The sequence below is a fragment of the Gymnoscopelus braueri genome, assembly GCF_963280865.1.
Source record: "Gymnoscopelus braueri genome assembly, chromosome: 14".
In the NCBI taxonomy this organism is placed as follows: Eukaryota; Metazoa; Chordata; class Actinopteri; order Myctophiformes; family Myctophidae; genus Gymnoscopelus; species Gymnoscopelus braueri.
The window spans coordinates 17,109,514-17,136,444 of record NC_137619.1 but is presented as its reverse complement, the minus strand read 5'-3'; the positions used below and the strand labels follow the sequence as shown (position 1 = coordinate 17,136,444).

Sequence of the window (26,931 nt, the reverse complement as noted above, 5' to 3'; positions counted from 1 at the left end):
GGAGCCCATTCAAGACCCCCCTCTCCCTCTCCCTCTCCCTCCTCCTCATCATCATTGCTGCTCTTCAATTGGAGGCGTCTGTCCCGATGAAAACATTTCACTATGTGGTAGAGAGGAAAAACTGGTCTGATGCTCAACAGTACTGCAAGGAGAACTTCACTGACTTGGCTTCTGTTAGGGGTCACAGAAAAGACCTGCTGAATGAGTTGGCGAAGGTCAAAGCCATAAGAGTGTGGATCGGTCTGTACAGAGACCCTGGGAACATTTATGTGTGGAGGTGGACACAAGAAAGGTTAGTCTTGTTCTTAACCACTAGCCTGACATCCCTATTAAAGGTGACATTGTTTTTTACTATTTAAAAAAATTAATTAATAACATAATATGGAAATATGGTTAAAGCTAATTGTTACATTATCATGAAAAAAGGTACATTTCTGTAAACTTAGTACAAGTATTTGCTAGTGTAGTGACACTCCTGAATGTAAGATACTCAAAGCAGTCATGTAATATTGATTATTTGTATTTTACAGAGGAGACGCTTCAAATGACACAAACTGGAAAATTGGAGAGACTGAAATTTGGAATTGTACCCGTGTGAACCTCCATGAAAATTCAAGGTGGCGCAATACTAAATGTTCTGAGTCATGGGGTTTCTACTGCTCTGATGGGGACAAAGTTGTACATGAGTATACAAGGTTGTCCTGGCTTGATGCCCAGGAGAGCTGTAACAAGGAGTCCATGGTCTTAGCCACTGTCACACAAAGCAACCGCCATAAGTTCGCTGGTAGTGGCTGGATTGGACTGCATATACCCCCTAACACATCTGGAAGTTACACATCTAAAGACATCTGGCAGTGGACTGGAGAGGACTCAGACTATAGGAATTGGGCTCCGGGACGGCCGGACCTTGAGAACTGTGGCTCCCTTAACATTGACACTAACACGTGGTACAGTTCACCTTGCTCTGATAAACGTCCATTCATCTGTTTCGTTGACAACCTGATCCTGGTGAAGGAGAAGAAGACATGGGAGGAGGCTCTGGATCACTGCAGGGCCATCGGCAGCGTTGACCCCACCCAACATAATCATTACCGTGACCACCAGTATGACCTGGTGAGCCTGCAGTCCGAGGACGACCACCGCTACGCCAGGGACAAGATCCAGGAGGCCACGACCAATGAGGTTTGAGGATTTGGGTTGAGGGATCACATTGTTTGGAGAACATTTGTTGAAATGAATGCTGGAAACTTGATTTCTTCTTTCTTTAATTTCAAAGATGAATTGCTGAAACCATCAAAGTCCTTTGTTAAGTCTTAATTGTCTTCCGTTGGACTGTCACAGCACCCCACACTGGTGCCTGAAGAATAAACAACACAAAAATGTCTTCTCCCTCGTGCATATATTATGTACCGTAAATTTCGGACTATAAGCCGCGACTTTTTTCCCATTTTTTTACCCTGCGGCTTATATAACGGTGCGGCTTATCTATGGATTTTTACAGCTAACGGCCACTAGGGGACCTCCTAAATCTATGGATTTTACACCCGCGGCTTATAGTCCAGTGCGGCTTATATATGTTCCAAACATTCAATTTAGCTGCTGCGGCTTATAGTCAGGTGCGGCTTATAGTGCGAAAATTACGGTACATAGAAATTTATTCATATACGGTGGTTGTTGCCTCATTCATACAGGTTGATGCCTTTATTTGCCTTGAGGCACTATAAAACACTTTCGTCACTTTCCAAACTTTCTTCAGATCGGCCTGCCAAAACTGGAGAAAAAAAAAGTGTTGGTTTTGCCTTAACACTAACCTTGGCAATAATGTTTGTCTCATTCTGAATCTAAGATTTTTTATTTAATAACATGCAGTTATCATAGAACAGGCCAGCATAGTACTTATTACAACAAAATAACACTTGTGACCTCCTTTGCTCTCCATGTTGTCCCCAGGTGTGGACAGCTCTGCGTTTCCTGGCGGGCGAGTGGCTCTGGGTGGACGGGGAACAACAGCGGTACCAGAACCTGCCACTCTGTCCGGCCTGGGGGAGGCGCTGTGGAACCCTACCCAAAGACCACACCACCCAGTGGGAGACCAGGGACTGCATGGAGAGAAGGAACTTCCTCTGCATCAAATCCCCAGCAAAATAGCCAGGACTAGGTGGAGGACCAGTAGCCAGGCACAGCTGGAATTTGTGGTCATTAGTATACAGATTACTACTACGGTACTATGCACTAGGCCTGTCCCCGACTAAGGATTTCTATAGTCGAATCTGATTGGCCAAATGTTGCCTATAGTCGACTAATAGTCGACTAATGCAACACCAAACAAATGTTTGTTTGTTTTTTTACTTTTTTTATTTGTATTCGTTATTTTTGGCATGATTCGACTGAGATCGGCAGTGGAATCAGTCTGATTCGACTGTCAATCTCTCAGTCGAATCATGCAAAAATGATGCTATGCAATAGAGGAACATTCCATTTGGGCTGTAGGGGTGCTTAATGTCTGATTTAACATATACTTGCTTGGTTTCTCCCAATAAATCATGATGTATATCCTATTTTTGGCAAACTATTAGTTAATTAATATAACAAATCTGACCAATATCTCAGTCGAATAATAAAAAAAAAAAAAAGAGATTCGACTAAGAGATTGGCAGTCGACTCATACTGCCCTCGACTGATTAGTCGACTATTCGAATAATCGAGGTCAGGCCTACTATGCACATATACTTTATGATGGTTATTTGTTCATATGTTATGTTATTTATAGGGCAATCTGGGAACCCATCGCCAACTGAAAATGAAAAACAGCGCCCTCTGCTGTTTGTTCTATGTCTGTTGGCTCTGGGGGGAAGAAAACGTAGAGCCAGAGCGCAAGGAGACCGGTGTTTGTGTATGCCTATGCCGCGTCACTTCCGGTTGGTGCGCTTGTGTTTTCATTCCCACTAACAATATTTCTACACGGAACACTAACACCACTTCTCCCAGAGAACATGGATCGTTTTGGTTATAAGCCCACTTGTTTCTATGATGAAAGAGTAAGTTAAAATGTGAATATATTTCCGTGGTTTTGTCTGCTCCGCGGACGCTATTGTTAAATTAGTTTCGGTTTGTTTCGAGGGGGAAAGATCGACGGACATGTGAATCCCGCCCACTACATTTGATTGGGTAAAGCGCGGCCTGCTTCCTGATCTGAAGGCACGCCCACTTGTAGCCCAGTGTGTACATGTTACGACGAGCCTTCACGACAGATTCTCACGCAGTGCAGAATCTGTTCTTGAGAGATTATTTATAGGGTAAATAGGGAAGTCTGGAGCTCTCTGCAGGAAATGTTGCCCCCACTACACGGCTCTGGATAAGCGGTTGATGATGGATAGATGGTTGGATTTTATTTAGATAAACATACTGTTTGTTTACAGAAATACAACTGTTCCTCATTTTGCTGTGGACCACCTGGAACCCCCTCAAGGACCCTTGGGGGTTCCCGGACCCCAGTTTGAGAACCACTAGTTTAGACAGATACTAAGTTTAATGTTTACCTGGTATCCTAGTTAGTTACTTTGTAGCCCTAAATTGTTTTTCTTTGCACTCTACATTTTATTCTCTTATCTCTTTAGGTGCATTTCAGTCTTAATGATTCAATGATTAATGATTTACTATATATTAAAGGCATACTAGGTAACGTTTTCAACAAAACTAAAGTTAAATTGTATATCTTTTGTGAGTGGCAAAGGTTTCACAACACCCACTCCATGAATTTCACCCCCGGAAGCCTTTTATTTATATATTTTCTATTGAACGTGGACTGGGGGGACTTTCCCGGGGAAATGACGTCATCTGGCCGGAAAACGGAGGTGGAAATGCAATGGTTTCCTGTTTGGCCAGGAACTACCGCAACGGTTTCCTGTTTGGCCAGGAACTATCGCGCTAATAACAAAAAGGAACCTCACGCTGATTTTAAGAGAATGTAGGATTAGAAGATCGAAAAAGAACAGAAAAAGAAAGCACAGCTCATGGTAACTAATGCTCCACTGGCTAAGAGAAACGATCCGTAGATAGTATAAAACAATTAAAAGATCGCTTTTTGAAACGCTTCCGGCTTCCGGTGAAAACGAATGGAATTCTGGGTAATCGAGGACTATGGAAATTGTATGCAGTGACGGTAGTGACCAGCAGAGGTTGCTAAAAATCGTTAGTTGTGAATTTGCATTGTACAACTTTAAGCACTTAGAAATGCCTTGTCATTAGCTATACAAATAAACCCTTGCATTGCCTAGGGTTTACGCCATTTACTCTCACTAAATGCCTAAATTGTAAATTGAATAAGCCATGTAATTGGTTTAATTTTTATCAATTCATACTTTGTTGTGATGCAATGCGTTGTGAGCTTGAAGCTTGTGATATTAGGGTTAGGGTTGCCCAATGTAATGCCCCAGAATAGTGATGCCAGGATTCCTGTGGTTAAAACAAACCCACAGTTAGACTGCTTTCAGCCCCAATTTGAGCAGCTTACTGGAGGACGAGGGTGGCAGAGAGTGTAGATTTTTTTTTTTTAAGAAAACTGCCTGGCTTTAAGCTATTGTATTTATTTCATCTTGCACTTTTACTAATTATTATTTAATTTTTACAGTAGTTGTGGTGTTATTTGTTGTCTTTTATTTGAACTGTTCAGCACTTGGAGATGCATCTGTTGTATGACTTATGCTGCATAAATAAAGTTTTCATTTTGATTGATATTATTACTTTATTTGTATTATTATGCATCTTGGTTTGGTTTGGTTCTTGGCTTTACTCTTACCTGTAGGCTACCTCTCCAGTGGAGGAAAGAAATTGGGCCTCTTCCTTACTTCCTTCACATTATAACAATTAAGGCTCTGTTCCATTTAGTGTAGCACAGTGGTTCTCAAACTTTTACATTTCAAGGACCCCCATAACTCTGAGAGCACACCCGTAAGGAGTCATTTGGAACCCCCAAGGAACCATGAGGGTACCTGGACCACACTTTGAAATCCACCGGTGTAGCAGTTGTAATGGAAATTCTACAATGCCATTATTTTAATAATATTATTATTATTATATTCATTACAAATTACAATGAAATATCTCAACTGCTACACTTCTAGATTTACATATCCTCCTTTAAATTCACACAAATATTGTGGGAAAAAACACTTTTATTTTTGTTTTATTTCTTTTTCATTTAAAGGTAAATAAACGTTAAATTGCTCTATATTCTGAGAGTAATCATTTTCTATAGAGTGTTTTGCTCTATATTCTGAGCGTAATCATTTTCTATAGAGTGTTTATTACAACAGTAACAGGGGGTCCCCTGTCTCTCCAGCTCTTTAGTAAACAGAAAATGTATTTTCATCAAGAGAGAGAACTCAGGATACAGATTAAACAATTGAAATTGGAAGTGATGACACAAAGAAATGAGCAGACAACATTGGAACTGTAACACTATGAAGTTGAAGATGATAAATGGGTACTCTCTCCCGATTGGCTGAAATTGGCTACCCATCCTGAAAATATATTATATATATAATATTTCTGTTTAAGAGCTGGAGAGACAGGCCCCCATAGACCCTTATTACTGAACAAACACTCTATAGCAATGATTACCATCAGAATATAATGCTTTAACATTTTAACCAACAAATAAAACGTTTTGTTTTAACCAAAAGAATATCACTTACCACCTACCTTTAACAAGGGTAAACTGCATTGAGATTCTGATCTCTTTTTTTTAAGTGTGCATGCCCTGAAGGCAGCATACATGTGTGTGTGTGTGTGTGTGTGTGTGTGTGTGTGTGTGTGTGTGTGTGTGTGTGTGTGTGTGTGTGTGTGTGTGTGTGTGTGTGTGTGTGTGTGTGTGTGTGTGTGTGCGTGCGTGCGTGCGTGCGTGCGTGCGTGCGTGCGTGCGTGCGTGCGTGCGTGCGTGCGTGCGTGCGTGCGTGCGTGCGTGCGTGCGTGCGTGCGCGCGTGTGTGTGGAGGTGGTAAATTTGCCTCATTCAATCAATCAATCAAACTTAAATAGAGCACATTTAAAACTAGAAAAAGTGCCAGGTCAGGTAGATTATTGTGGCCTCCTGGTGGCGCTATAATAGGTCAATGTGAAAAGGGTGCCATTTCTTCTTAGGCCTTGCACGGCAATCGGACACTGTGTTCATGATTTGAGGCATTTTGTTCCAAAAATGTGGTTTGCTAAATTAGACCTGCTGGTGGCGCTATAACAGGCCAATATGAAAAGGGTGGCATTTCTTCCTCGGCCTAGTGGGAATGTGCGTGCAAAATTTCACGGAAATCGCACACTGCGTTCATGATTTGAGGAACTTTGTTCAAAACGGACCTATCCTGCAAACTTTGGAAGCCGATGTTAGCCAAGTAGGATGGAATATGAAATATCGGACACATCCATTGAAAACATGACTATAGAGATACTGTGTACCGATTTGCCCTTTTGGACAGAATCTGAAGGAGCAAGAGCAAAAAAATTGTTTTACAAAACTCCTCCTGGTGGCGCTCTAAAAGGCATATGTGAAAAATGCAGGGCAAATGTTTTTCCTTAGCCTCTAGGGAGTGTGCGTGCAAAGTTTCACGCAGCTCGATGCAGTTATAGCTAAAAACGTGAATCGGCCTGTTATAGCGCCACCATGAGGCTGATTTGAATGTTTTCAAGTGGCATTTCTTCCTGGGCCAAGTGGGAATCTACGTGGAAAATTTCATGCAAATCGCATGCTGCGTTCATGATTTGAGGCATTTTGTTCAAAATGAACAAATCCTGCAAACTTTGGAAGCCAATTTTAGCCAATTAGGATGGAATATGGAAAATCAGACAGATGCGTGTTGATCACATGGCTATGGAGATAGTGTGTACCGATTTGCATGTATTTTGGACAAAATCTGTAGGAGTAATATACAAAAATGTGTTTAGCAAAAGTCGGCCTCATGGTGGCGCTATGGCAGGCTAATCTGAAACATGTGGGGCAGAGGTTCTGCTGTGGCATCCAGGGAGTGTGTGTGTGCAGTTTCACAGCGACCGGGTCAACGGTGGCGGAGATTAGCTGGTCACAGACAGAAGGACGGACACACACACACACACACACGGACGGACGGACGGACGGACGGACGGACGGACGGACGGACGGACAGGGGGCAAAACATACTCTCTCGCCATGCCTTTCGGCCTGGCGGAGACAAAAATGCATGACTTCAAGTCTCCATGGGGTGACTAATCGATTTTTAAAAAAAGTCATTTTGGGGGTGAACTATCCCTGGAAGTGTCATTTTTTATTTTGAGCTAAAAAGCATTATTTTACACTTTGGCTATAAAAAAAATTGCAGATATACAAGCTTGTAGATCTGCTATTTTTTTTGAAAAATCTTGAAAATGTCTGCAAATCTTTGAATATATATTTTTTAAAGCGAACATTTGTAACTCAAATCTTTGCTTCTGGGGGTCCCTGGAACAACATGTTTTGAGATGGAGGTCGGCGGCCAAATACATATAATTTTGGGGGTCCTTGACATGAAAAAGATTGAGAACCACTGACATAGTAACATGAGTGTTTTAAAATTTAGAAGATATTTTGTAGAATCGGCTTCAGGTCTTAATGGGTTAAAGACTGAGGATTTTACAGTGTACAACGTGAGGTACCAAAGAGGTCATCCATGTGATGGGGATGAGATGGGCCACTGTGTGAACATCTGCTCCGACTTGTCATCAGTCTAATTTTTCAGCCCCGGTAGGGTGAGAGTGTACTGGGGAGTGTAAAGAGCCAAACTGTGAGACAGCCCTCTGCTCGGCCACAGTAGGAGGCTAAAACCCATTCCCTGGTAAATGGGCTCTAGTCTGTTAGCTAATGGAAGTCGCTGCCGAGTAATACATCACTGTGTTTAGGAGAGAAAAGAAGAAGCGGGGGGGATAACACTGATGAGAACAAAAGATGTGTGTGGAGAAGCGACAGAGCAAGAGGAGAGAGGTGCAGGAGAGGAGATAAAGTGCAAGAGAATAAGAGGATGTGTAAAAAAAAGTAAAAGATGAGAGGAGAGAGGGAGTAAAAAATAAATTGATGGAAGAGAGACGGGGCTGGAGGGACGGACAAAGAGAGACAGGGAAGGAGAGGGAAAGAGAGAGAAAGAGAGAGAGAGATAGTGCAGAGAAACTAAAGGATTGATTTCCTCTGGGCTTTGGCCCGGCTGATTATGCCTAACCCCCAATGCAGGAGGGGGGGCAAGGGACGATTAACATTACAAATTGTCAATTTAATTCCGGCAGCCAGTGTAATTGTTTGTGCTACCGCACTCCTCTCTGTGGCCATAAATCTGCCCTCTCTCTCTCTCCTTAAAGAGCAATAATTGGGGGAAGAAGTGCAGCGACCGAGCAGTCCTCCTCACCGCCGAGCCAATGACTTGAGGTTAATCGCGAAACATTAAACAGCTTGTCACAGGCACGGCCCGGTATATAGCCTGGCCCCCTGTACCCAACCGGCACGTTCCCCGTCGGACCGTCCTATTGTGCTCCGCCACACTCTCCATGAATGGAGGACAGCGCTACCCAGAGGGCATTAACCCATTAATACCTGGAACGCATCTGTGTCACTTTTAGATTTATTTAGGCTATTCAAAAATAGCAGATATACAAGCTCATAGCGCGGCACCGAGTGCCGCGCTACGAGCTTGTATATCTGCTATTTTTGAAAAATCGTGAAAATTATTTTTTTACATTTTTTTTACAAAAACTGTTAGGATTTAGAAAATGTTTAGAAGCGGCCTCAGGTCTTAATGGGTTAACAGAGGAAGTGCCGACAAGAAGTCATTAATTGACAGGAAGCCGCCTTGAGTGACACATGGGGACAAGATCGGGTTCCCACCCCAAGCCCTCACTTTTTTAGCCCCGCAATTATCTTCCGGCGGGTTAGCCGGGTTAGAACGACGGCGCCGAGGCTAAAAAATCTCTGATGTCTCCACCATCTCCTTTTGCTGTGCCACCCATGGGAGACTCTCTATCTACAATTACAGATAACCACTCACCTTCTAATGGAGTAGGCGGGGAGGGGGAGGGGGAGGGGGGGGGGTTCTTAACCCATAAAGACCGGGAACGCATCTGTGTAACCACTTTAACCATTATTTTATACTTTGGCTATTCAAAAAATAGCAGATATACAAGCTCATATTTTTTATAAATCGTGACAATTTGTGCAAATCTTTGAATATATATATATTTTTTAAAGCGAACATTTGTAACTCAAATCTTGGCTTCTGGGGGGGTCCCTGGAACAACATATTTTGAGATGGGGGTCCGCGGCCAAATACATATAATTTTGGGGGTCCTTCACATGGAATAAGTTTGAGAACCACTGATATTATAGCAACATATATATTTTTTTTTAACTGTTAGGATTTAGAAGACATTTGTAGAATCCCCCAGAAGCAAAGATTTGAGTTTAAAATGTTCTTTAAAATAATATATATATATATTCAAAGATTTGCACAAATCTTCGCGATTTAAAAAAAAATAGCAGATCTACAAGCTCATAGCGCGGCACTCGGTGCCGCGCTATGAGCTTGTATATCTGCTGTTTTTGAATAGCCCAAAGAAATCAAAAAATGACACAGAGATGCGTTCCCGGTCTTAAAGGGTTAAAGTCCCCCCTTTACGTTCAGTAATGGTTTTAGCTAAAGGCACTGACAGCTCCGACTTAGATGATGAGGCCAGAATGACAGCATAAAAGGGATTTAAGGACTGACTAATCTTGAAATTAAAATCCCCCCGAGCCACACTTAAAGACAAGTTGCGGGAGAATGTTTTTTCAGTCCGTCTTGTACATAAGGCCCTAAATGAGGGGGCGCTTATAATACTGTCAAGATATTTTTGTCCCTTCCTGTCTGCATATTTCCTTTAGCCTTGAAATCTCACAGATGCCTTGAGAGAAAAGGATTAATGAGTTATAGCGACAGTTGCACAGACCATTAAGTGTCTGCATGCGGATGCCCTTCACTGGGTTGAGGCCTGCGGGCCGTTTCGTACACGCACGCACACGCATGCACACACACACACACAGAAACACACTCGAGCAGGCACACATACAGTCACACTGTTCTGTCTCTCTCTCTCTGCATCATCTTTCTTCGCGTCCCTCTCTCCAGCTCCGTATTTTTGCTCACTCTGACACACATCCACCGGCAAATCCCCTGTTAAAAAACAGGATGTCATGAAGTTCCTGTCTCAGCGCCGCCGGGGGCTGTTTAGCCCAATAGCACTCTATAATCATTCACCACGCAGTAGGTATAATGTCAGTGAGCATATCTGAGAGGAAGCCTGTTCCACCAGAACTGTTGTTTACAGAGGGAATTACAGAGGGAGGGGGACAACAGCGAGATAATCTTTCTCCCAAAGCTTTGCCTAGCAGTGGGCAATAGGAAGAAGGCTAGTGAATGCTAATTTGGCAAATGCAATCTAAAAGCTTAGCCGTTTTAGTTTACATACATTTTGATTACAAACTTTGGTCTTTTTTTTTTGCGAGAGTGGAAACCAGGCACACATGGCTCCTGCCACCAACTTAATGGCCATCTGCTCGCGGTGCAACAAGCATGATGTTGGCATTCGGCTGACGCAAGGCACTGTGATCTGATGTCACAATCCCGCCGACTCAGACTTCAAAACTCTGCCTTCAAGTCTCAGATTAGCGTGCGTTAGCGAGGCGTGATTGAACACTTCTTTCACTTTGATTCAGAGCTTTGCCAGCCTGAACCGCACTGATTGCAGAAATTAAAGCAAGGGGCCGTGTGGGAGTGGGAGAGCGTGTGTGCGTGTGCGTGCGTGTGTGTGTGTGTGTGTGTGTGTGTGTGTGTGTGTGTGTGTGTGTGTGTGTGTGTGTGTGTGTGTGTGTGTGTGTGTGTGTGTGTGTGTGTGTGTGCGTCTGTGTGCGTGCATGTGTGGACTGGAGGCATTATGCTTGTGTGTGAGTCCTTTCAATGTCAGTCAAAGTAACCATCACACGACCAGAGTCTTCTAAGCGTTTTCTTGCTAATTTCCTCATTTCAACTCGAACTCTCATATCTCTTGACCATGCTGGCTCAGGGACAATAAAGCTGAACTTGAAATAGCGTCATTACAGCCGCGTAGTAGCAATTCATTCGGTGCTCCATCTTCAGAGAACAGCCGTATATACAGGATGCAGAGACAGAGATGATAGATGGAAAGGGGTTGAAACGTGGCCCTCTCAATCTCTCGCCCCGTCGCCATTACCAGGGCAAAGCTGAATCTCATCTGTCTACCACAGAAGCGGGTGCCTGACCTTGCCTCTGCCCCCAAGTTATGCTTTCCGAATCAGCGGGAGGGGGGGGGGGGGAAATGATGAACCCGTTTTTACAAGGACGTTTTCTAGATGGATGTATTTTTACCACCCCTTAGGCTAACAGAGGAGTGGGGTTGAGAGTAAAGGGGGGTGGAGGGGGGGGCGGGGGTGGTGCAAGCCATGATATTAGGCCTGAGTGAAGACACGAACAGGCCCGGGGGGCTCAATTGCAGATGACAAGGTTACGCGACTTAGAGTCAACCTTTGCTACCTCTACTTAATCACTGTCTCTTGTGCTCCTCTCCCTGCGGGCTGGTCCCATTCCGTCCCCCACTACACCCAAGCCCCCCCCCCCCCCCCCCCCCCCCCCCCCCCCCCCCCCCCCCCCCACCGCCCAGACACCCACCCACAACCACCACCACCCTACTCTGTGTAAAGGGAGCTTCTGGACACAATGCAACTTTCCGTTTCCTTCCCAGCCACCCCACACCCTTTTCAGACCCATCTTATCCACTTATGCCCTATTTTAGACCTTTTTTTTCTTCTTAGTAGTAAGAATAGCTGATCTACAAACTCATAACGCGCCGCATCGCAATGTTAAGTTCACTTTTAATTGTGGTTTAGTACATCCCGTTTCACTGAACAGTATGTGAGGTACTTTTGTCAGTAAGTACTTTTCCGGCAACTAAAATGTCTGCGTGTTTATTGGGTTTGAATATTAAAATAATCTTAATTCTAACTCATTGTCCTTGACGTCTACTTGGTGCAGTGACAGATTCATAACATATAAGGACTACCACAATAGCTCAGGATAAAGACTATGGCAGGTACACTACAACACATAGTGAATAGCACAGGAGGCTCACTACATTTTAATTGCAGCATGAATATTAAGATTATGACCACACTGTAAATTACATTAAATACAGGTCTTTTCTGGAGTGCTGGGATATTAGTCACATTATTAAGAAATGAGCAGCAAATTAGTGTCATCATCATAAGTATTTGTAAACATCATCCATCTCCCTCTCTCCTTTCCTCACATTCTGTTTGCTTTCTCTCTCATACACACACCTTTGATCAATCTTTCCCTCACTCTATCCTTTCGCTTATTAAATAAAGATGAAATGACAGATGACATGAACTTATCCGACCACTCTCTCTTTCTCACACGCTCCATTTCTCTTTCACTTCTTTCTTTCTTTCTCTCTCTCATTCACCCTCTCACCCCCCACTCTTTTTCCTTCTTTTCTTTCATTTTCCATCAAGGGATCCATTTTCCATTATGGGGTCTCTGGTGCTGTCCATTGTCCTTGAAAGCCCTGACTGAAAGTTCTGAAAGTAAGCCACTTCTAAATTGTACTTTTTCCCTCACATGCGTTCACTTACTTTGTCCCAATCTATTTTCTGTTAACGCCTGGAAACTGGTAGAACTCCGGGCCATTTCTCCCTCACAGTTTTAATAACACCGACCACAATGGGTATTCAGGGTCAAGGTTCAGAATATTAGAAATGTGACACGTCCCTTGCTTCCTTAAATCATAAGCTCTTGGCACCAGCATGTCCCCTTAACCACACAAATGTCCTAAATTATTTCCAAAATAGATTCTCTACAAGCTCAACGCTTGTTGAGCTTGTAGATCTGCTTTATAAAAAATAAAAAATAAATTATACATACGTGTGTGTGTGTGTGTGTATGTAATATATATATATATATATATATATATATATATAATAATTATTTTTTTCTTCTCATTTTCACCTATAATGACATGACCAAAATTGGGATGCCAGGGTTAAAGTGTTAATACTATTGGACATTAAAAAGCAAAGTTGTTCACAATATGGCCATGACAAGCCAAGTATTTGCTAATATGAACAGCTCTCTCCCAAAGCAGAATAAAGGGGAAGAGCATCTTACTGCATGTGTGATTTCATACTTCAGTTCAGCCAGAGTTGATCCATTGACATTAAATGGCAAACTAAATCCATGGAAGTATATGAAGCGAGCCTGAAGTTTGACATCTAAATGAATTTTATATCATGGTAGTGCCATCTGTTCCAAACCATAAAATCTTTTTTGATTACCTGGGGACCATTTCGTTTTTTATTTATACTGTGTGTAATACTACAGTGTTGTGCAATGGAGAATAAATGCTATAGTCACTCTAGTCTCTATGGACATGCAGATTGATGAGCTATCTCACTGGGTTGCTACCGTAAATAAACAATCTGGTTTCTGGGAAGCAGGAGTGGCTCTTCCCTAATATAGACGTAAAATTAACATTATGTCACAGCTCAAATTCAGTGCTATTACACAGCAATCCTCAGTGTTATCCTTGTGGTCAAACAAAGACATTTCACTAAACACGATTCTAAACGCATTTCCCAAAACAAAATACACAATGAATATGTTCTGTAAGCCGTCTGTAACGTAAAACACCAAATACCACCCTGTCATCTCTTCCCAGGAGATGTTTTGTGACTCCTGCATTTATTTTATAAGCAATTGCTGCCCAAATTGTGTTGATCTCATAAATGCTCTGCATTGAGTCCCTCCAATAACATGTGTCTCAGTGCATGAATCCAAATAAGTTCAGAATGTACAGAATTGTAAACAACACACATGAACATATTCTGTCAACAACATACAGTAAGTAGGTCATACACTTCCGTCTGCCATATTACCAACACAAGAAAAAGATATGGGTACAGGAAGCACCTTCTCTTCAAAATAGATCGGCTGCCTATAATGGAGGAGATTTAGCAGTATTTTGCAAGCTGCTTTGCAGTCTAGCCTTAGACTTGGACAACCCCATAATCCTCAAGCCCCTGACCACCAGCCTGTGGGCATGGCCCAAGCTGCCAAATATAAAAGCAATGAGCTGACACTTATAGCATAAATGTATAATGGTTTGTACTAATAGTTGGTATTTTACTTGCTGTGTGAGGAAGGCTACCTCTAAACTTGAAACAAAAGCACAGCCAACATGACTTCTGGTGTATTTGTTGTTATATTTGCAAATACATGGGGGTCGTTGCATTGAAACATTTCTGGTTTCACACAGGATTTTTTTTAAAACACAACAGAGGACATCAAACGCACGCACGCACGCACACACGCACGCACACATACAGTACACACCACGGTCCATTAGGCACTATAGATTTCCCATTACCTTATACACACACACACTCTTACAGTATATGTACACATACAGTACATGTGATTTACTGTACACTCACACTCTCTTTAGAGTCCCACCTCCCACGCAGTCTTTGTCTCACATGCACATATATGCACTTCACAAGCAAGCACATGGACACCACACACACACGTGAATCAGTGTCTGGCTTTTTTCTTTACTGTATGCTGACGGATAGCAGCAGTCCAAATGTATATAAACGGTGAGACACGATGCACTGTGAATTTCTCCTCCCAAGATGTTCCTCTGATGCACCAGGAAAGGCTGTCTCTCTATTTCTGTATACTATTGATCATTCTGAAAGGTATCGGTAACATTTTGACGATTTGACAGGAGGATTTTTTCCTTCCACATTTTAGGCACAGAACGTGAAAAAGTCCTTCTTCCAGAGGAGTGTTTGCCAAGACCGAACTGACTAAGTTTGGCCCATGGCATCGGCACCAAATGACCCACATGAACGTCCTGACAATGAGCATGTCATGATAGGCAAAAATGTGTCAAAAATAGTCAAACATTGCACGAAAATAGGCGAACATTCGGTGAAAATAGTAAATCTACACTCTCACATGTCGCAGCGCACTGTGAGCTTGTAGATCGGCTATTTTTGCTATATGATGCTTAACGAAGTGTATAGAGCGTGCCAAAATTCCTGAAAGGGGCGTCAACAAGTGTCTTTTGGTAGCGGCGGACATCTTTGAGGGGTAAAAACCAGGTTGACTTAACATTGCCCAATGCCACGCCCAATGCCTCGCCCCCCGTGGTGACGACGCGTTGGCACGCTCTATAGGGCTTAACCGATTTAGGGCGGGAACCCCTATTTGTAACTATACCTTTCAAGACAGGAACCCATTTTGGGGTTCTTGTTGCCATGTACAGTATATAGCGACATACATTTTTTTGTAATTTTTGAATAAACATTTGAAGTTTTTCAGAAAACTTAAGTCAGGATTTAGAAGGCGTTTTTAGAATCGGCCACAGGTCTAAATGGGTTAACCCATTAAGACCTGAGGCTGATTCTACAAATGTCTATTTTTCAGTTTTCTGAAAAAAAAAGAAAAAATGTTTCCATGTCAGTGGTGCTCAAACTTTTTCATGTCAAGGACCCCCACAATTATATGTATTTGGCCGCGGACCCCCATCTCAAAATATGTTGTTCCAGGGACCCTCCAGAAGGAAAGATTTGAGTTAATAATGTTCGCTTTTAAGATTTTTCAAGAAATAGCAGATCTACAAGCTCATAGTGCGGCACTCGGTGCCGCGCTATGAGCTTGTATATCTGCTATTTTTGAATAGCTAAAGTATAAAATAATGGTTTAAGTGGTTACACAGATGCGTTCCCGGTCTTAATGGGTTAGTGGTCAAGATACAACATTGCCTAGAGATCTGGTGAATGTGAAGGTCTTCCAAGTGAAAATGGAGAGGACCCTCACAAAAGGATCCTTGGAAGATGTGGCTCAGCGACAAAGAGATCGACAAAGAGATCCACGGATGCATGTCGTCTTGGGATCCACCGTTAATGTACCTCTGTGGCCACAGAGGAGAAGACGACAACACACACCTTGCTATATGGATCACAGCTTCTGATCCTGGAGGAGGCTGTTACAGTCTCTCACAGCGGCAGAACATAAAACACACTGATATAGGCTACTGATACAGACACAAGTGCAGTTGATAATAACATATAGTTGAATTCCACAATGACAATAGGTGGAAATGGGAAGTTGTCTCTGACTGGAGCAATGCGTTGTTAGAGACACTCCAGAGAGACAACTCTGCAATAGGTTTCCGTAACACAGTAAGGGAATGGGAACCGCGGAATAATACTCTTTCTGTCATCTTTGAAGAAAAGAGATCCCATGGTACAGTATGGACAATAAACCGGGGCTGACTGATTCCCATCCCAATCGTAAAACACAAATGATGTATAGTTAAGATTTCTAGGGGAGGCAGCTGGAACACACTGCAAAGGACATTTATCACTGAACAGCCCTAAAAGGCGGTTGAAGAATATACTGTATGGCTGAGAAAAGATGATTCAATATGTCGCACAAATAATAATTTTGTCACAGTACTTACAGTAAGTTGTTTTTGGAAGGATCTGCACTTTAATAATGTTTTCATGTTCATCACAGCTTTAATTTTACTTCACCACATTTTTATTTATTTATATACTTTTACTCTACCACATTAACATTTGACACCTCATTACACTCTGCAGAATAATCATCATGATATTGGATTATCCGGACTGTGCGTATTCACGCAACATTAACACGTCTATTTTGTCATATCTAAAAAAGGACAAATGGACAAAAAGGTATCCTAGTTTACTGAGGCACTACACCGTTTCCCTGCATTTGATGTATGTGACTACCTTACTCATTGTACAGTATAGGAGCGTTTTCCTAATGCCTAAACTGTAAATTGCAATTGTAAATTGTAAGTCATATATCCAGTTGTAGAGAGACTATTAATACGTCTCAAAAGGGGGGGGGAATGAAAAAGATTAAGAGGTTTCATTAAAGTAACTAGACTGGTGCCGCCTACTCAGAAACAATGCAAGTCAGGAATGATGCAACTTGAGAATGCATGCCCCAACTGGTTATGCAATACAATACCCATCTGTCTGTCTGTCTGTCTGTCTGTCTGTCGCATGCCCAAATATGGAGTCAGGCCAGTCTAAAATGTTAGTACTATGTTGTCATATTGATGACATCAGGGTACTCCATATATGGGGATTTGTGGATTTATTGAACATTTGGAGATCCGCTGATTCGACGAACTTTCCAGTCAGCGCATCACTCCCTCGGGTCCTCAGTGATATGTACACCGGGTGTACTCACTCACTCACTCACTCACAGAAATGTTGTGAATTCATAGATAGAGTTTATACACAAACACAAACATACATATTGTACACATTATACACAAATCCATATGCTCGCACACACACACACACACACACACACACACACACACACACACTCCTGTTAAGATGCACACACGTTTCACTCACATGCACATCACCCACACACGAATCACATGGTCGATTAGGCTCTATAGATTTCCCTCACCATATACAGTACAACACAACAGACACTCTCTTATATACGTACTGTACACTTAAGAGTATATATATTTTACACACACACTACTCTTTAGACTCCCACACAGCACACATGCCTGTTCTCACATGCACATACAGTACCGTATTTTCCACACTATAAGGCGCACCGTCAGTGCGCCTTATAGTGCGGATGCGCCTTATAATCCGATGCGCCTTATATATGTATCAATATTGGTACATGCACTTCACAAACACACCACACATGTGAAACTGGGTCTGGCTCTATCCCAAGGCTTTTTTCTTAATATGTCCAATGCTGGTTGATGGTAGACATCCAAATGTATATAAACTGTGTACAGTTGTCTCTCATTTCAAAGGTTCAAGGTTCAACTTTATTGTCAACAACACCACAGTACCAAGTAAAAGGCACATGAAATTCATTGTGCGCTAAAAACCAACACAGCAGCTATACAGTCTCAAGAGTAAGATGTTATAGACAAATGTGAGTTCAAAACTATGCTGATTATTTTTGTGTGCCATTGATAATTCTGAAAGTTATCAGTAAAGATTGGATAAAGAAACTTTGTTTTCAAATTCCACAATTCTAAGAAGGAAATGTCCTTCACACACAAAAAAAAGCTACTAGAAGGCGGTCTCAATTGCTGATTGCGTAATTAGACATACAGAGAGATAGATTAATTTAATGCAGATTGTGAACACAAATTCAGTCTTTCATCACATGTACATAAATCTGGGCCTGAGAGGGTAAATACTGTACCAAGAATAAAATAAAAATGTTTACACTCTCAGTGTTAAATGTAAAACCCTTTAAGACCGGAAAAGCATCATTTGTGTCATTTTAAGATTTCTTTGGCTATTCAAGAATAGCAGATCTACAAGCTCATAGCGCGGCACCGAGTGCCGCGCTATGAGCTTGTAGATCTGCTATTTTAGAAAATGTGTGCAAATCTTGAAATATATATTTTTTTAAAGCGAACATTTGCAAAATATTTAGTTCCAGGGACCCCCAGAAGCAAAGATTTGAGTTACAAATGTCAGCTTAAAAAAAAAAAAATCCAATATTCGCACACATTTTCATGATTTCTCAAAAATAGCAGATCTACAAGCTCATAGCGCGGCAAATGACACGAGATGCGTTCCCGGATTGAAAGGGTTAAATGAACACTCAGGATGTTACAGTGCAACATGCCACATACATACAGTACCGTAGAGCCATAGAACAGGTTAATCTTAACTTACTTGTTGTCTCAGTCTGTCGATCACATTGATGAGCAGTCCATTCTCCTTCCCCAGCTCAGGGGTCGTCAGCAGGAAGTCTACGTCGTGACCAAACTCTTTCCCCCTGGAAATGGAGAGACATACAAGCACTAAGTAAACCACTGACTGTGTCCAGGAAAATAATGAAAAAGGGAATGTCCCAGTGCTTAACTGATGCACAGCGGAGATGGCAGACGGGGCTATTAAAAGCATTGAGCATGGCCTTTTTTTCATTATTAAAACAAGCAATCTTTCCTAAGTTGTTAAGTCTAAAGGCTTCCATTTTTTGTTGCTTCAGCTGTCAGAGCCTTAACTTTTTATGAGAATCATCATTTTCTACTTGGATCAGTGTAATAAAAGTATGCTCCATATGGAGCCTGAGCAAGCTCACACAAAAGCAGCCTCACTGTCAGCATAACTGCAGGCAGGGAGTGTTGATACAGTGCAGGTAGGTGATTATCAAGTGATTATCAAGTTGGATAATATTATACTGTGGAGCTCAGCAAAGACTCCCCTTGCATGTGGGCCGACTTTATTAGAATGCAACTGACATAAAAGATGTACTATATTAGAAGGCAGGGTTGGGAAGAAACAGTATACATGTTCATAATTAAATTACAAATTGAATATACTGTAACTGTCATCAGTTACAATATCAGTACCAAGAAAAGTGTGGTAAGTATATTGCAGTTACTAATGTGTGTGGAGTGACACGACAGCTGAGTGGTTACCAAATGGGCTCTAATGCCTGACAGCGAGTCCCGGGTTCGATTCCCGGGCCTGCTGGACCATTTACCAAATTAGATATCACTCCCCTGCTCTCTCTCCATGTTCCCTGTCTCTCTACACTGTACCAATCGAATAAAGGCTAAAAAAAAAGACCCCAAAATAACTTAACCAATGAATGGTCTGTGCATTAATTGGCTGAGCAATCAGGTACCCCCGTCAACAATTAGATTTTTATCATAAAGTGTGAATTGCCTTATTCTTTGTGCAAAATAAACAAACCTTAAATTAACAAAATTAATCAGTACAGTTGTAGTCATTCAGGCTTCTGATTATAATCATATTAACAGCGCCGTGCGCACAACTCACTCCTTCCTACAGCTGCAAGCGGAAAGCTCTTTTATACACCTGACAATGTATAAAATGCAAATAAAATACATACTATGCACATTCCCATTTAGGCCTGGACGTGAAATCGTAAGCCAAAGAACGTTACCCAAATAAATAATGTTTTCATGTAATCAACAGTATATTCTTTTCCATTTACCGTACTATCAGTGGACACCTGACAGTGCAGTCTTGCCAATTATTGCATCAATCTTTTTCAAATGTGACAGGTCCACCTATACACGGCAAGATGCATTTTTTTCTTTTTAGATTTCAATTTTAATTGGAGAAGGTCACAGCAAACACTGGTGAGTAGATGTGCTCACCTAGATAACAGCAAAGTAGTAGGCTTGAACAGGTGCACAAGTATCATATTTTCTCTTTAGTTCATGCTAGAGTATATAGCAAGAACTAACTGCAGTCTCAGGCTACAGTTTTGTAGCCTGGGCAAATTTAATTTGAAGTCAAGCCATTTCTATTTGATGTTATCACTTGTGTGTCTTCCTGCCGTCTGTGTGTGGACAGCTTTAGTCATTTCCTTGCCATGCTTTTTCATTAAATGAGTTTTTTCATACGGGTGGCTGTCCTCTCCCTTAGAGATAGGGCGAGAAGTTCAGTCACCTGCGAAAGACTCACTTGGAAAGGAGCCAGCTACGTTTGTTCGGGCATCTAGTACAGATGCCTCCAGAGAGTCTCCCTAGGGAGGTCCTTGGGTGCACGATGGGGGGATTATAACTCCACACTGGACTTGGAACGCCTCAGGATTCCACGGGAGGAAGTGGCTAATGTTGCTCGGGAAAGGGAAGTCTAGAGCTCTCTGCTGGAACTGTTGCCTCCGCGACCTGACTCCGGGTAAGCAGTTGAAGATGGAGGGATGGAAACCTTGTATGTCCGAAACCGTTCCTTTTTTAATACTAAAATAAAAAGTATAAAATAGCCGAAAATAGCCGATCTACAAGCTCAAAACATCGCGAAGCGTTGTGAGGTTGTAGATCTGATATTTCCTCACTTTTGTGCTGCATTCTTGTATGATGAAGTAGGGCATTCATTAACGCAAAAACATAAAAAGTTGAAATATGGAGATATGAGGTTTCTGCCCGACACCAACGATATCTACCCTTAACCCCACTACTTTAGTGTAAATAAGTAAAAACACTTTGGCTTTTTCTTACTTCTTTTTTACACTGTTTTCAGCCTCGCACAACAATAAAACTTAAATTTCAGTGTTTGAAAAGCTTTTTTACCATGGCTGCCTTATTTGCATACCTTTATGGTGTTAACAGGGTGTTTAACTATTCAAATCAACATGGACATGCACGCCCTTCCAATTTAGGGTTATAATTAGTTACCATTTTCATAAATCCTACCTTGTTTTTTTGCTGTTTACTCAAGAACAAAACATTATTTAAGAAAGGTTTTGCGTATGAGACTCATTATGCCCTCAGATAAGAACCTTCAATTTACCATGAAAAACACCTACTTTGATTATTGTCATTGTGTGCTATATTGGAATATTGAATGTTTTTATGGGGTGCATATACACGTTAAAAAAAAACACTTAATTACTTTTACATTTTAATAGGGCAATAATTAATCTGAAATGGATTGCATTTAAATAAATAAAAAACCCTTCCCAGACCTTAATTAAGCTTTTATCTGGGCACAGCTGGCTGAATCAAGTACACCCCCTGCTCTGTAAATCACTCTTGCGATAAGAAAGATTGTATATTAATCTGTCAATATTAAAGCGGCAATTTTGTAATGTTAATACAATTCGGGTGATTGTGTTTTTTCTCCCTGCTTTTCTATTGAGACATTTAGATCGTGTCAAAGGTCACGTATCACCAAGACACAGGATCTGACACGAATTTTGACCTGATGGTCAAGATTCAATTCATCCCCTGAGCAAGCAGGCAGGCTCTATTAGCTCAATGGTAAAGATTTCAGCACTTCACACTGCAGCGAACCGCGTTCAAATCCGGGGTAGAAGAAGAAAGTTACATAGTGCAGCTTTAATCTGGATCCTATCAGAAATGATTTGAGCGCTAAACATTCTTAAATGTATGTTTTGGATGGACAGACAACGTAGTGAGAAATCTGAATCAATTCATAATGGTCAAGACATTCTGATTCACCGACACGCCATGATTTCAAGGTTTCAAATGACCTTGTGTTCCATGGGTTTGTAGCATTTATGCACTTTAAAGGCAGTTGTTTTCAAATGACAATGTCAAATGTGATACTATATAACCGGCAAGCACGTGCCCTGTGTATGTGATGGAGTAATGGACGGAGATTAGTCCTGAGTCTGAGAAGTTGCTAACTCTTGTGTGGACAGAGATGGTTTTAATTTTAAGATGACGTTTTACAACGAAAACATCTTAGCGTGGATGTAGCCAAAGAGTGCATTCGCTGCCATCCAACCAAACTCATTAGGTATTTGAGACTCACAGATATCTTGATAGCTTCACACTCAGCCTGAATCCACCGTTTTTATATAAATATATGGTTTTCGGCTGTCATCCAAAACTGTATTCAGTGGTGCCAAAACCTAATACATCATTAACCACATGCACCCTAGCATCCCTATTCTAGGCATGTCTAATAAACCAATATTCAGCAAAAATTGGTGATCAATTGATGAAAATAGCATTGTGAGCTTGTATATAGGCTATTTTCTGCCAAAAGAGTTGGTGTAGAGGGAAAACAGAGGGAACTAAGTATAGACCCCTAGGCGACCCTGGTCAATGAAGTATACAGGGTTTAAATACAGTAGGTCATACTTACAGCAGTCTACGATATCTGAACAGTTACTTTCCAAGGCATTTCTGATTCATTTTAACAGTATTTGTGGTCACACAACACTTTTACACATTCAGAGAATGTTTGGTTATAGATTAGCAATAAAAAAAAGGCCTGTTCTTCTCGCTTGATAAAACAGAACAATATGGAGACAAACACTATTGTTATCGCTAGTTGTCAATGACTCATAGACTTGAATTTGTTATAATTATCAATTTTTATTGTGCCCATGGCACAATAAAAATATAACAAACAGTGATTTCATGTTTTTGTAATAATTACCATTTTATCATTTTAATGTATGAACAATGATATTTGCAGTGAGATTTACAACAGCTATAAAATGTGACTTAGCAAAGTGCTGGAAATTGCCTCCTGGGAAATTGCCTCCTGTTTTCCCCTGCCCAGGGTCATTTGGGATTTTAAGCAAGAGGCCAGACAGATAATCACAGGCCTATAGACCAAACACTCAAAATCTCCGGGTATGAAAACCTTGGTATGTCATCCAACCAATCACAACACGGATCTGGAGGACAAACAACTTTTCAGAAATAATCAGACTCCAGCCATCTGTCCACAGAAGATGGATCAGACAGCAGCATCATGTCAAATGATATGAAATAATGGCCTTCACAGCATGCGAGCCCTCTACAACAAGCACACGCGACACTGAATATTTGATCATACATGAAAGTGAGAACAAGGCTGCACTGACAGAGCGAGATGGGGAGTGCCTGTTGTCACCTCTCAAAGGACACGACGTACGCTGCCAGGCTGTGATCGTGTCGAGAACAAAGGTGGCTGGACAGCACTTCAGAGGAACCTAAGTGGCTCTAGTCAACCCCACTGTTATCCGCCTAGGGGTGAGGTGAGATAGACTGATAATCATTGTCCCACACATGTATGCATACAGAACATACACATACACACACATAGCTACTGTAGGCATTGTACAGGCATTCGCAGCAACACATGCAGACACACGTGCATACACTTTGTTGCAGCATTATCACGAGGCACGGAAAGCCATCTCAGAGTTAACCCAGCAAAATGAGAGGCAATGGTCCAGGCGATGCTTAGATGCAGGAAGGCTGTGCGTTTCATCTTACCTAGCTTGCTACCTACAGTTACACCCAAACGAAGGGGAAGAACATTAAAGGGATGGCGTGAGCTGGGTTGCTGAAATCAGATTCTCCAGGGTGGGATGTCTGCACAGTCATGAGGTACTTCTGTCTTGTTGTCATTTAGAGAGACAGATGTTGACCTTCCTCCCACCATTGCTGCCAGAAGTAGATACTTCTGTAATGAGTCGACCAGCTGGACGGAGCTATTTTGAAAATGCACCGCAGATCCCCATCTCTGCTGAATGAGCTACTTTCTCACAACACATCCAATGCTCTTAATTGGCAACGCAGAGATGCCACTTCTCCCAGCTCATATGGTGCCAGTTGTTAAGTGAAACACAGTGCTACAGCCACTGCTGTGCTAGCAAAACGCACTCGAGTGCACAGCATAAATGTGTGCCGTGAATAGCAAAGGGGGGGGAGAGATCATTAGCATAGAATTCAGTTTACCTCCAATCAGCTCTCAAAATACCAAGTTTCAATTATGTTTGTGTCAGATCTGAGGAGGGGAGGTGATGAAGCAGGGAGTAGAGGTCGGAGGGTCGCAGTGGGTACTGTGCTCCGTGAACAAATTCGAGGCTTAGGCATGGTGGCATTAGCCTACACCTCAGAATATTTCTTTTTAGCTTTTTACTGATTTAGCCAGAGCATCAAGCTGTCTGGTCTATGCAGATACTTCCTCTAAATCAACCGCAGTCAGCGGAAAAAGAGATGACATGAGCATGTCAGGTGCTTTCTCTCGAGCAAAGAGGGATTTTTTTCTCCCTCTGGCTCTAATGGTGTATACCCTCTCAACACACCGTTTTTATTCAGCATTAGGCATCCGTTCCTGCCCAGTGGGACATGTACGGTAGTGCTGGGAAAGATTACGGTGTAAATACTCAGAGGGGAACTTTGATGGAGGTTTTTAACAAGCAGTGTGTGGTAACACTGGCAAAGCGGTGTTTTTTTTTTTAATTAGGCGCAGCAACACAAGACAACAACATCGCATCAAACCTGAACTTACGTTGCACACCTCTATTGCGTGAGGGAAAATGATGAATTATTAAGCGCTTCTACCAGACCATATAAAATATACATGGATATTTACAAGCTAGTGTAGTCGACGGGGCGACATGAATGAATTATACAGTTGTCGGAAGTGTGGCTGTCGCTGAAATTTCCCAAGGAACTCCAAGTTTACCTGCAGTAGAGAGACACATGGCCATGGTAGAAAAACAGCTTAGCCAGCAGCAATGCATCATCAAGTTATATCATTCTCACCATCTAACTTGTTTTCACCGATTTCAGACAAGAGCACAAGTAAACTTTAAGTTTGAAAGATAAAAGAGCATAAGATGCCACAACACAAGCCTCATACATACAGTATATCTCAGAGACCCACTGACAATGCCCTTCCTTGTGTAACTGAGATGAGAGATGATCAGGGGAACCAATTCAATGAGCACTGATGTTTTTTGACACCCTTCACCAGTGTCACTTTGATTAGGGATTAGAGTTGATCTAATGTAATTTAAAGGCCCATAACAGGGACATGCTGACATCACATAGAAACCAAAGCCAGCACTTTCATTGACATGTCTGAACCCTTTCACACTGTACCGTCTATTTTTAATCACACTCCCCACACATACACGTACACACACTCGCTCGAGGACTCGTCGCCCTGTCTTTCACTTTCAATAACACAGATGACACTAATGTCAACAAATCCTTTGAACACTTTTTTCCACTTTTCAAGTGGATGAAGACTTGCAATTACTGGAGAACCGAGTGTTATTCATGACACTTAAGAGAGGCATATTACTGTAGAAGAATTGACAGAGTGAATCGACGAGCAAACGTTTAACTTAATTAATCAGGTAGAGAAAAAGGAGTCATGAATTCGAATCCTAGCTGGAAATTATAGGTAATTAAACTGCAGCTTTGACAGGAGTTGAGGAAGAGCATTTTCAAACATGTCACAGGAGGAAGATTAGCAAGTTATTAGTGCTGCCGTTTGATGTCGTAAGTGAAGCCCACGTCTATTTCTGTCTAATAGGCCTAATGTGGCTTCCTGCTGCGTATAAATTGTGTCTAAAGAATCTCCTGCCCTTTAACAAGACAAGATGTGAGCGTGCGTGCGTGCGTGCGTGCGTGCGTGCGTGCGTGCGTGCGTGCGTGCGTGCGTGCGTGCGTGCGTGCGTGCGTGCGTGCGTGCGGGAGGAGGGGGGAGGTATTGCTGACTTTCAGTATAATGTACAGGTCACTGTGTTTGAAGCCTCACTCCACAAATTGTTTTTTATGTGAAGCACCTTAAACAGGCACCAGCGGATATCAAATCAGATAAATGGTTCAGCTTGTCTCCCTGGGTTTGTAGTCAACAGTCAGAGGCAGCAGGCTCCCGGCCCGTAAAGCTTAGACACTTCCTCCCCTTCGTTCCTGATGGTAACTATCCATGATGGCCTAATCACTTTTCTCATCTCTCGCTCCAAATTTCCCCCTCGAGGAGATGCTATTTACATAATCAGATATCATTGCAGCTGTCGTTTCTCCTTCCGAGGATTAAATATACGTTGGATCCCAACGCCAACACCACCTCTTTCAAGAGCGCCATCACCTGGGAGGGATGATGAACCGACGCTGGCTGTGATAGAGTTCTACTGAACACACTGCAGTCTACAGCACTGTAGTCTGTAGTCAAAATTGTAACGGTATGATCGCGAAGTCTGTCAAGACAAATTCTATTAGCAGATAACCTAATTTTTCAAAAGAAGACAATGGGTTCAGAGGGTAAAAGTGTAGCTTGCCCCATGAATGCATTTTACAGTGTGTAGCCAAAGCCCTATTAAAGACCACAGGCCAAAACGTGGCAGGTCATTCAACCCCGTTGAGAAGCAAGCGTACGTCCTCCCCGCCAGACTGCTTTTGAATTATTTAACTCAGATGCCAGCGGTTATAGCTAGGTTTTTACAACACCACAGAGCGAGGAGCGCTCCATGCCTACTCAGGCGCAAAGAAAAAGCACAAAGAGATGGTGACAAAGGGAGGGCACAGGCTG

At 42.1% G+C, this 26,931-nt stretch overlaps 1 protein-coding gene across 1 annotated transcript in view; it reads right to left on the bottom strand.

Moving 5' to 3' along the window:
* The window catches only part of dntt (deoxynucleotidyltransferase, terminal), a gene marked incomplete at both ends in the record, with an annotated part of 111,480 nt that overhangs the window by 40,891 nt on the left and 43,658 nt on the right, over window positions 1–26,931 (bottom strand). The window contains one exon of the mRNA XM_080449956.1: window positions 18,835–18,937. Within this exon, the coding sequence (XP_080306082.1) occupies window positions 18,835–18,937 (103 nt within the window). The remainder of the gene's footprint in view (window positions 1–18,834; window positions 18,938–26,931) is intronic.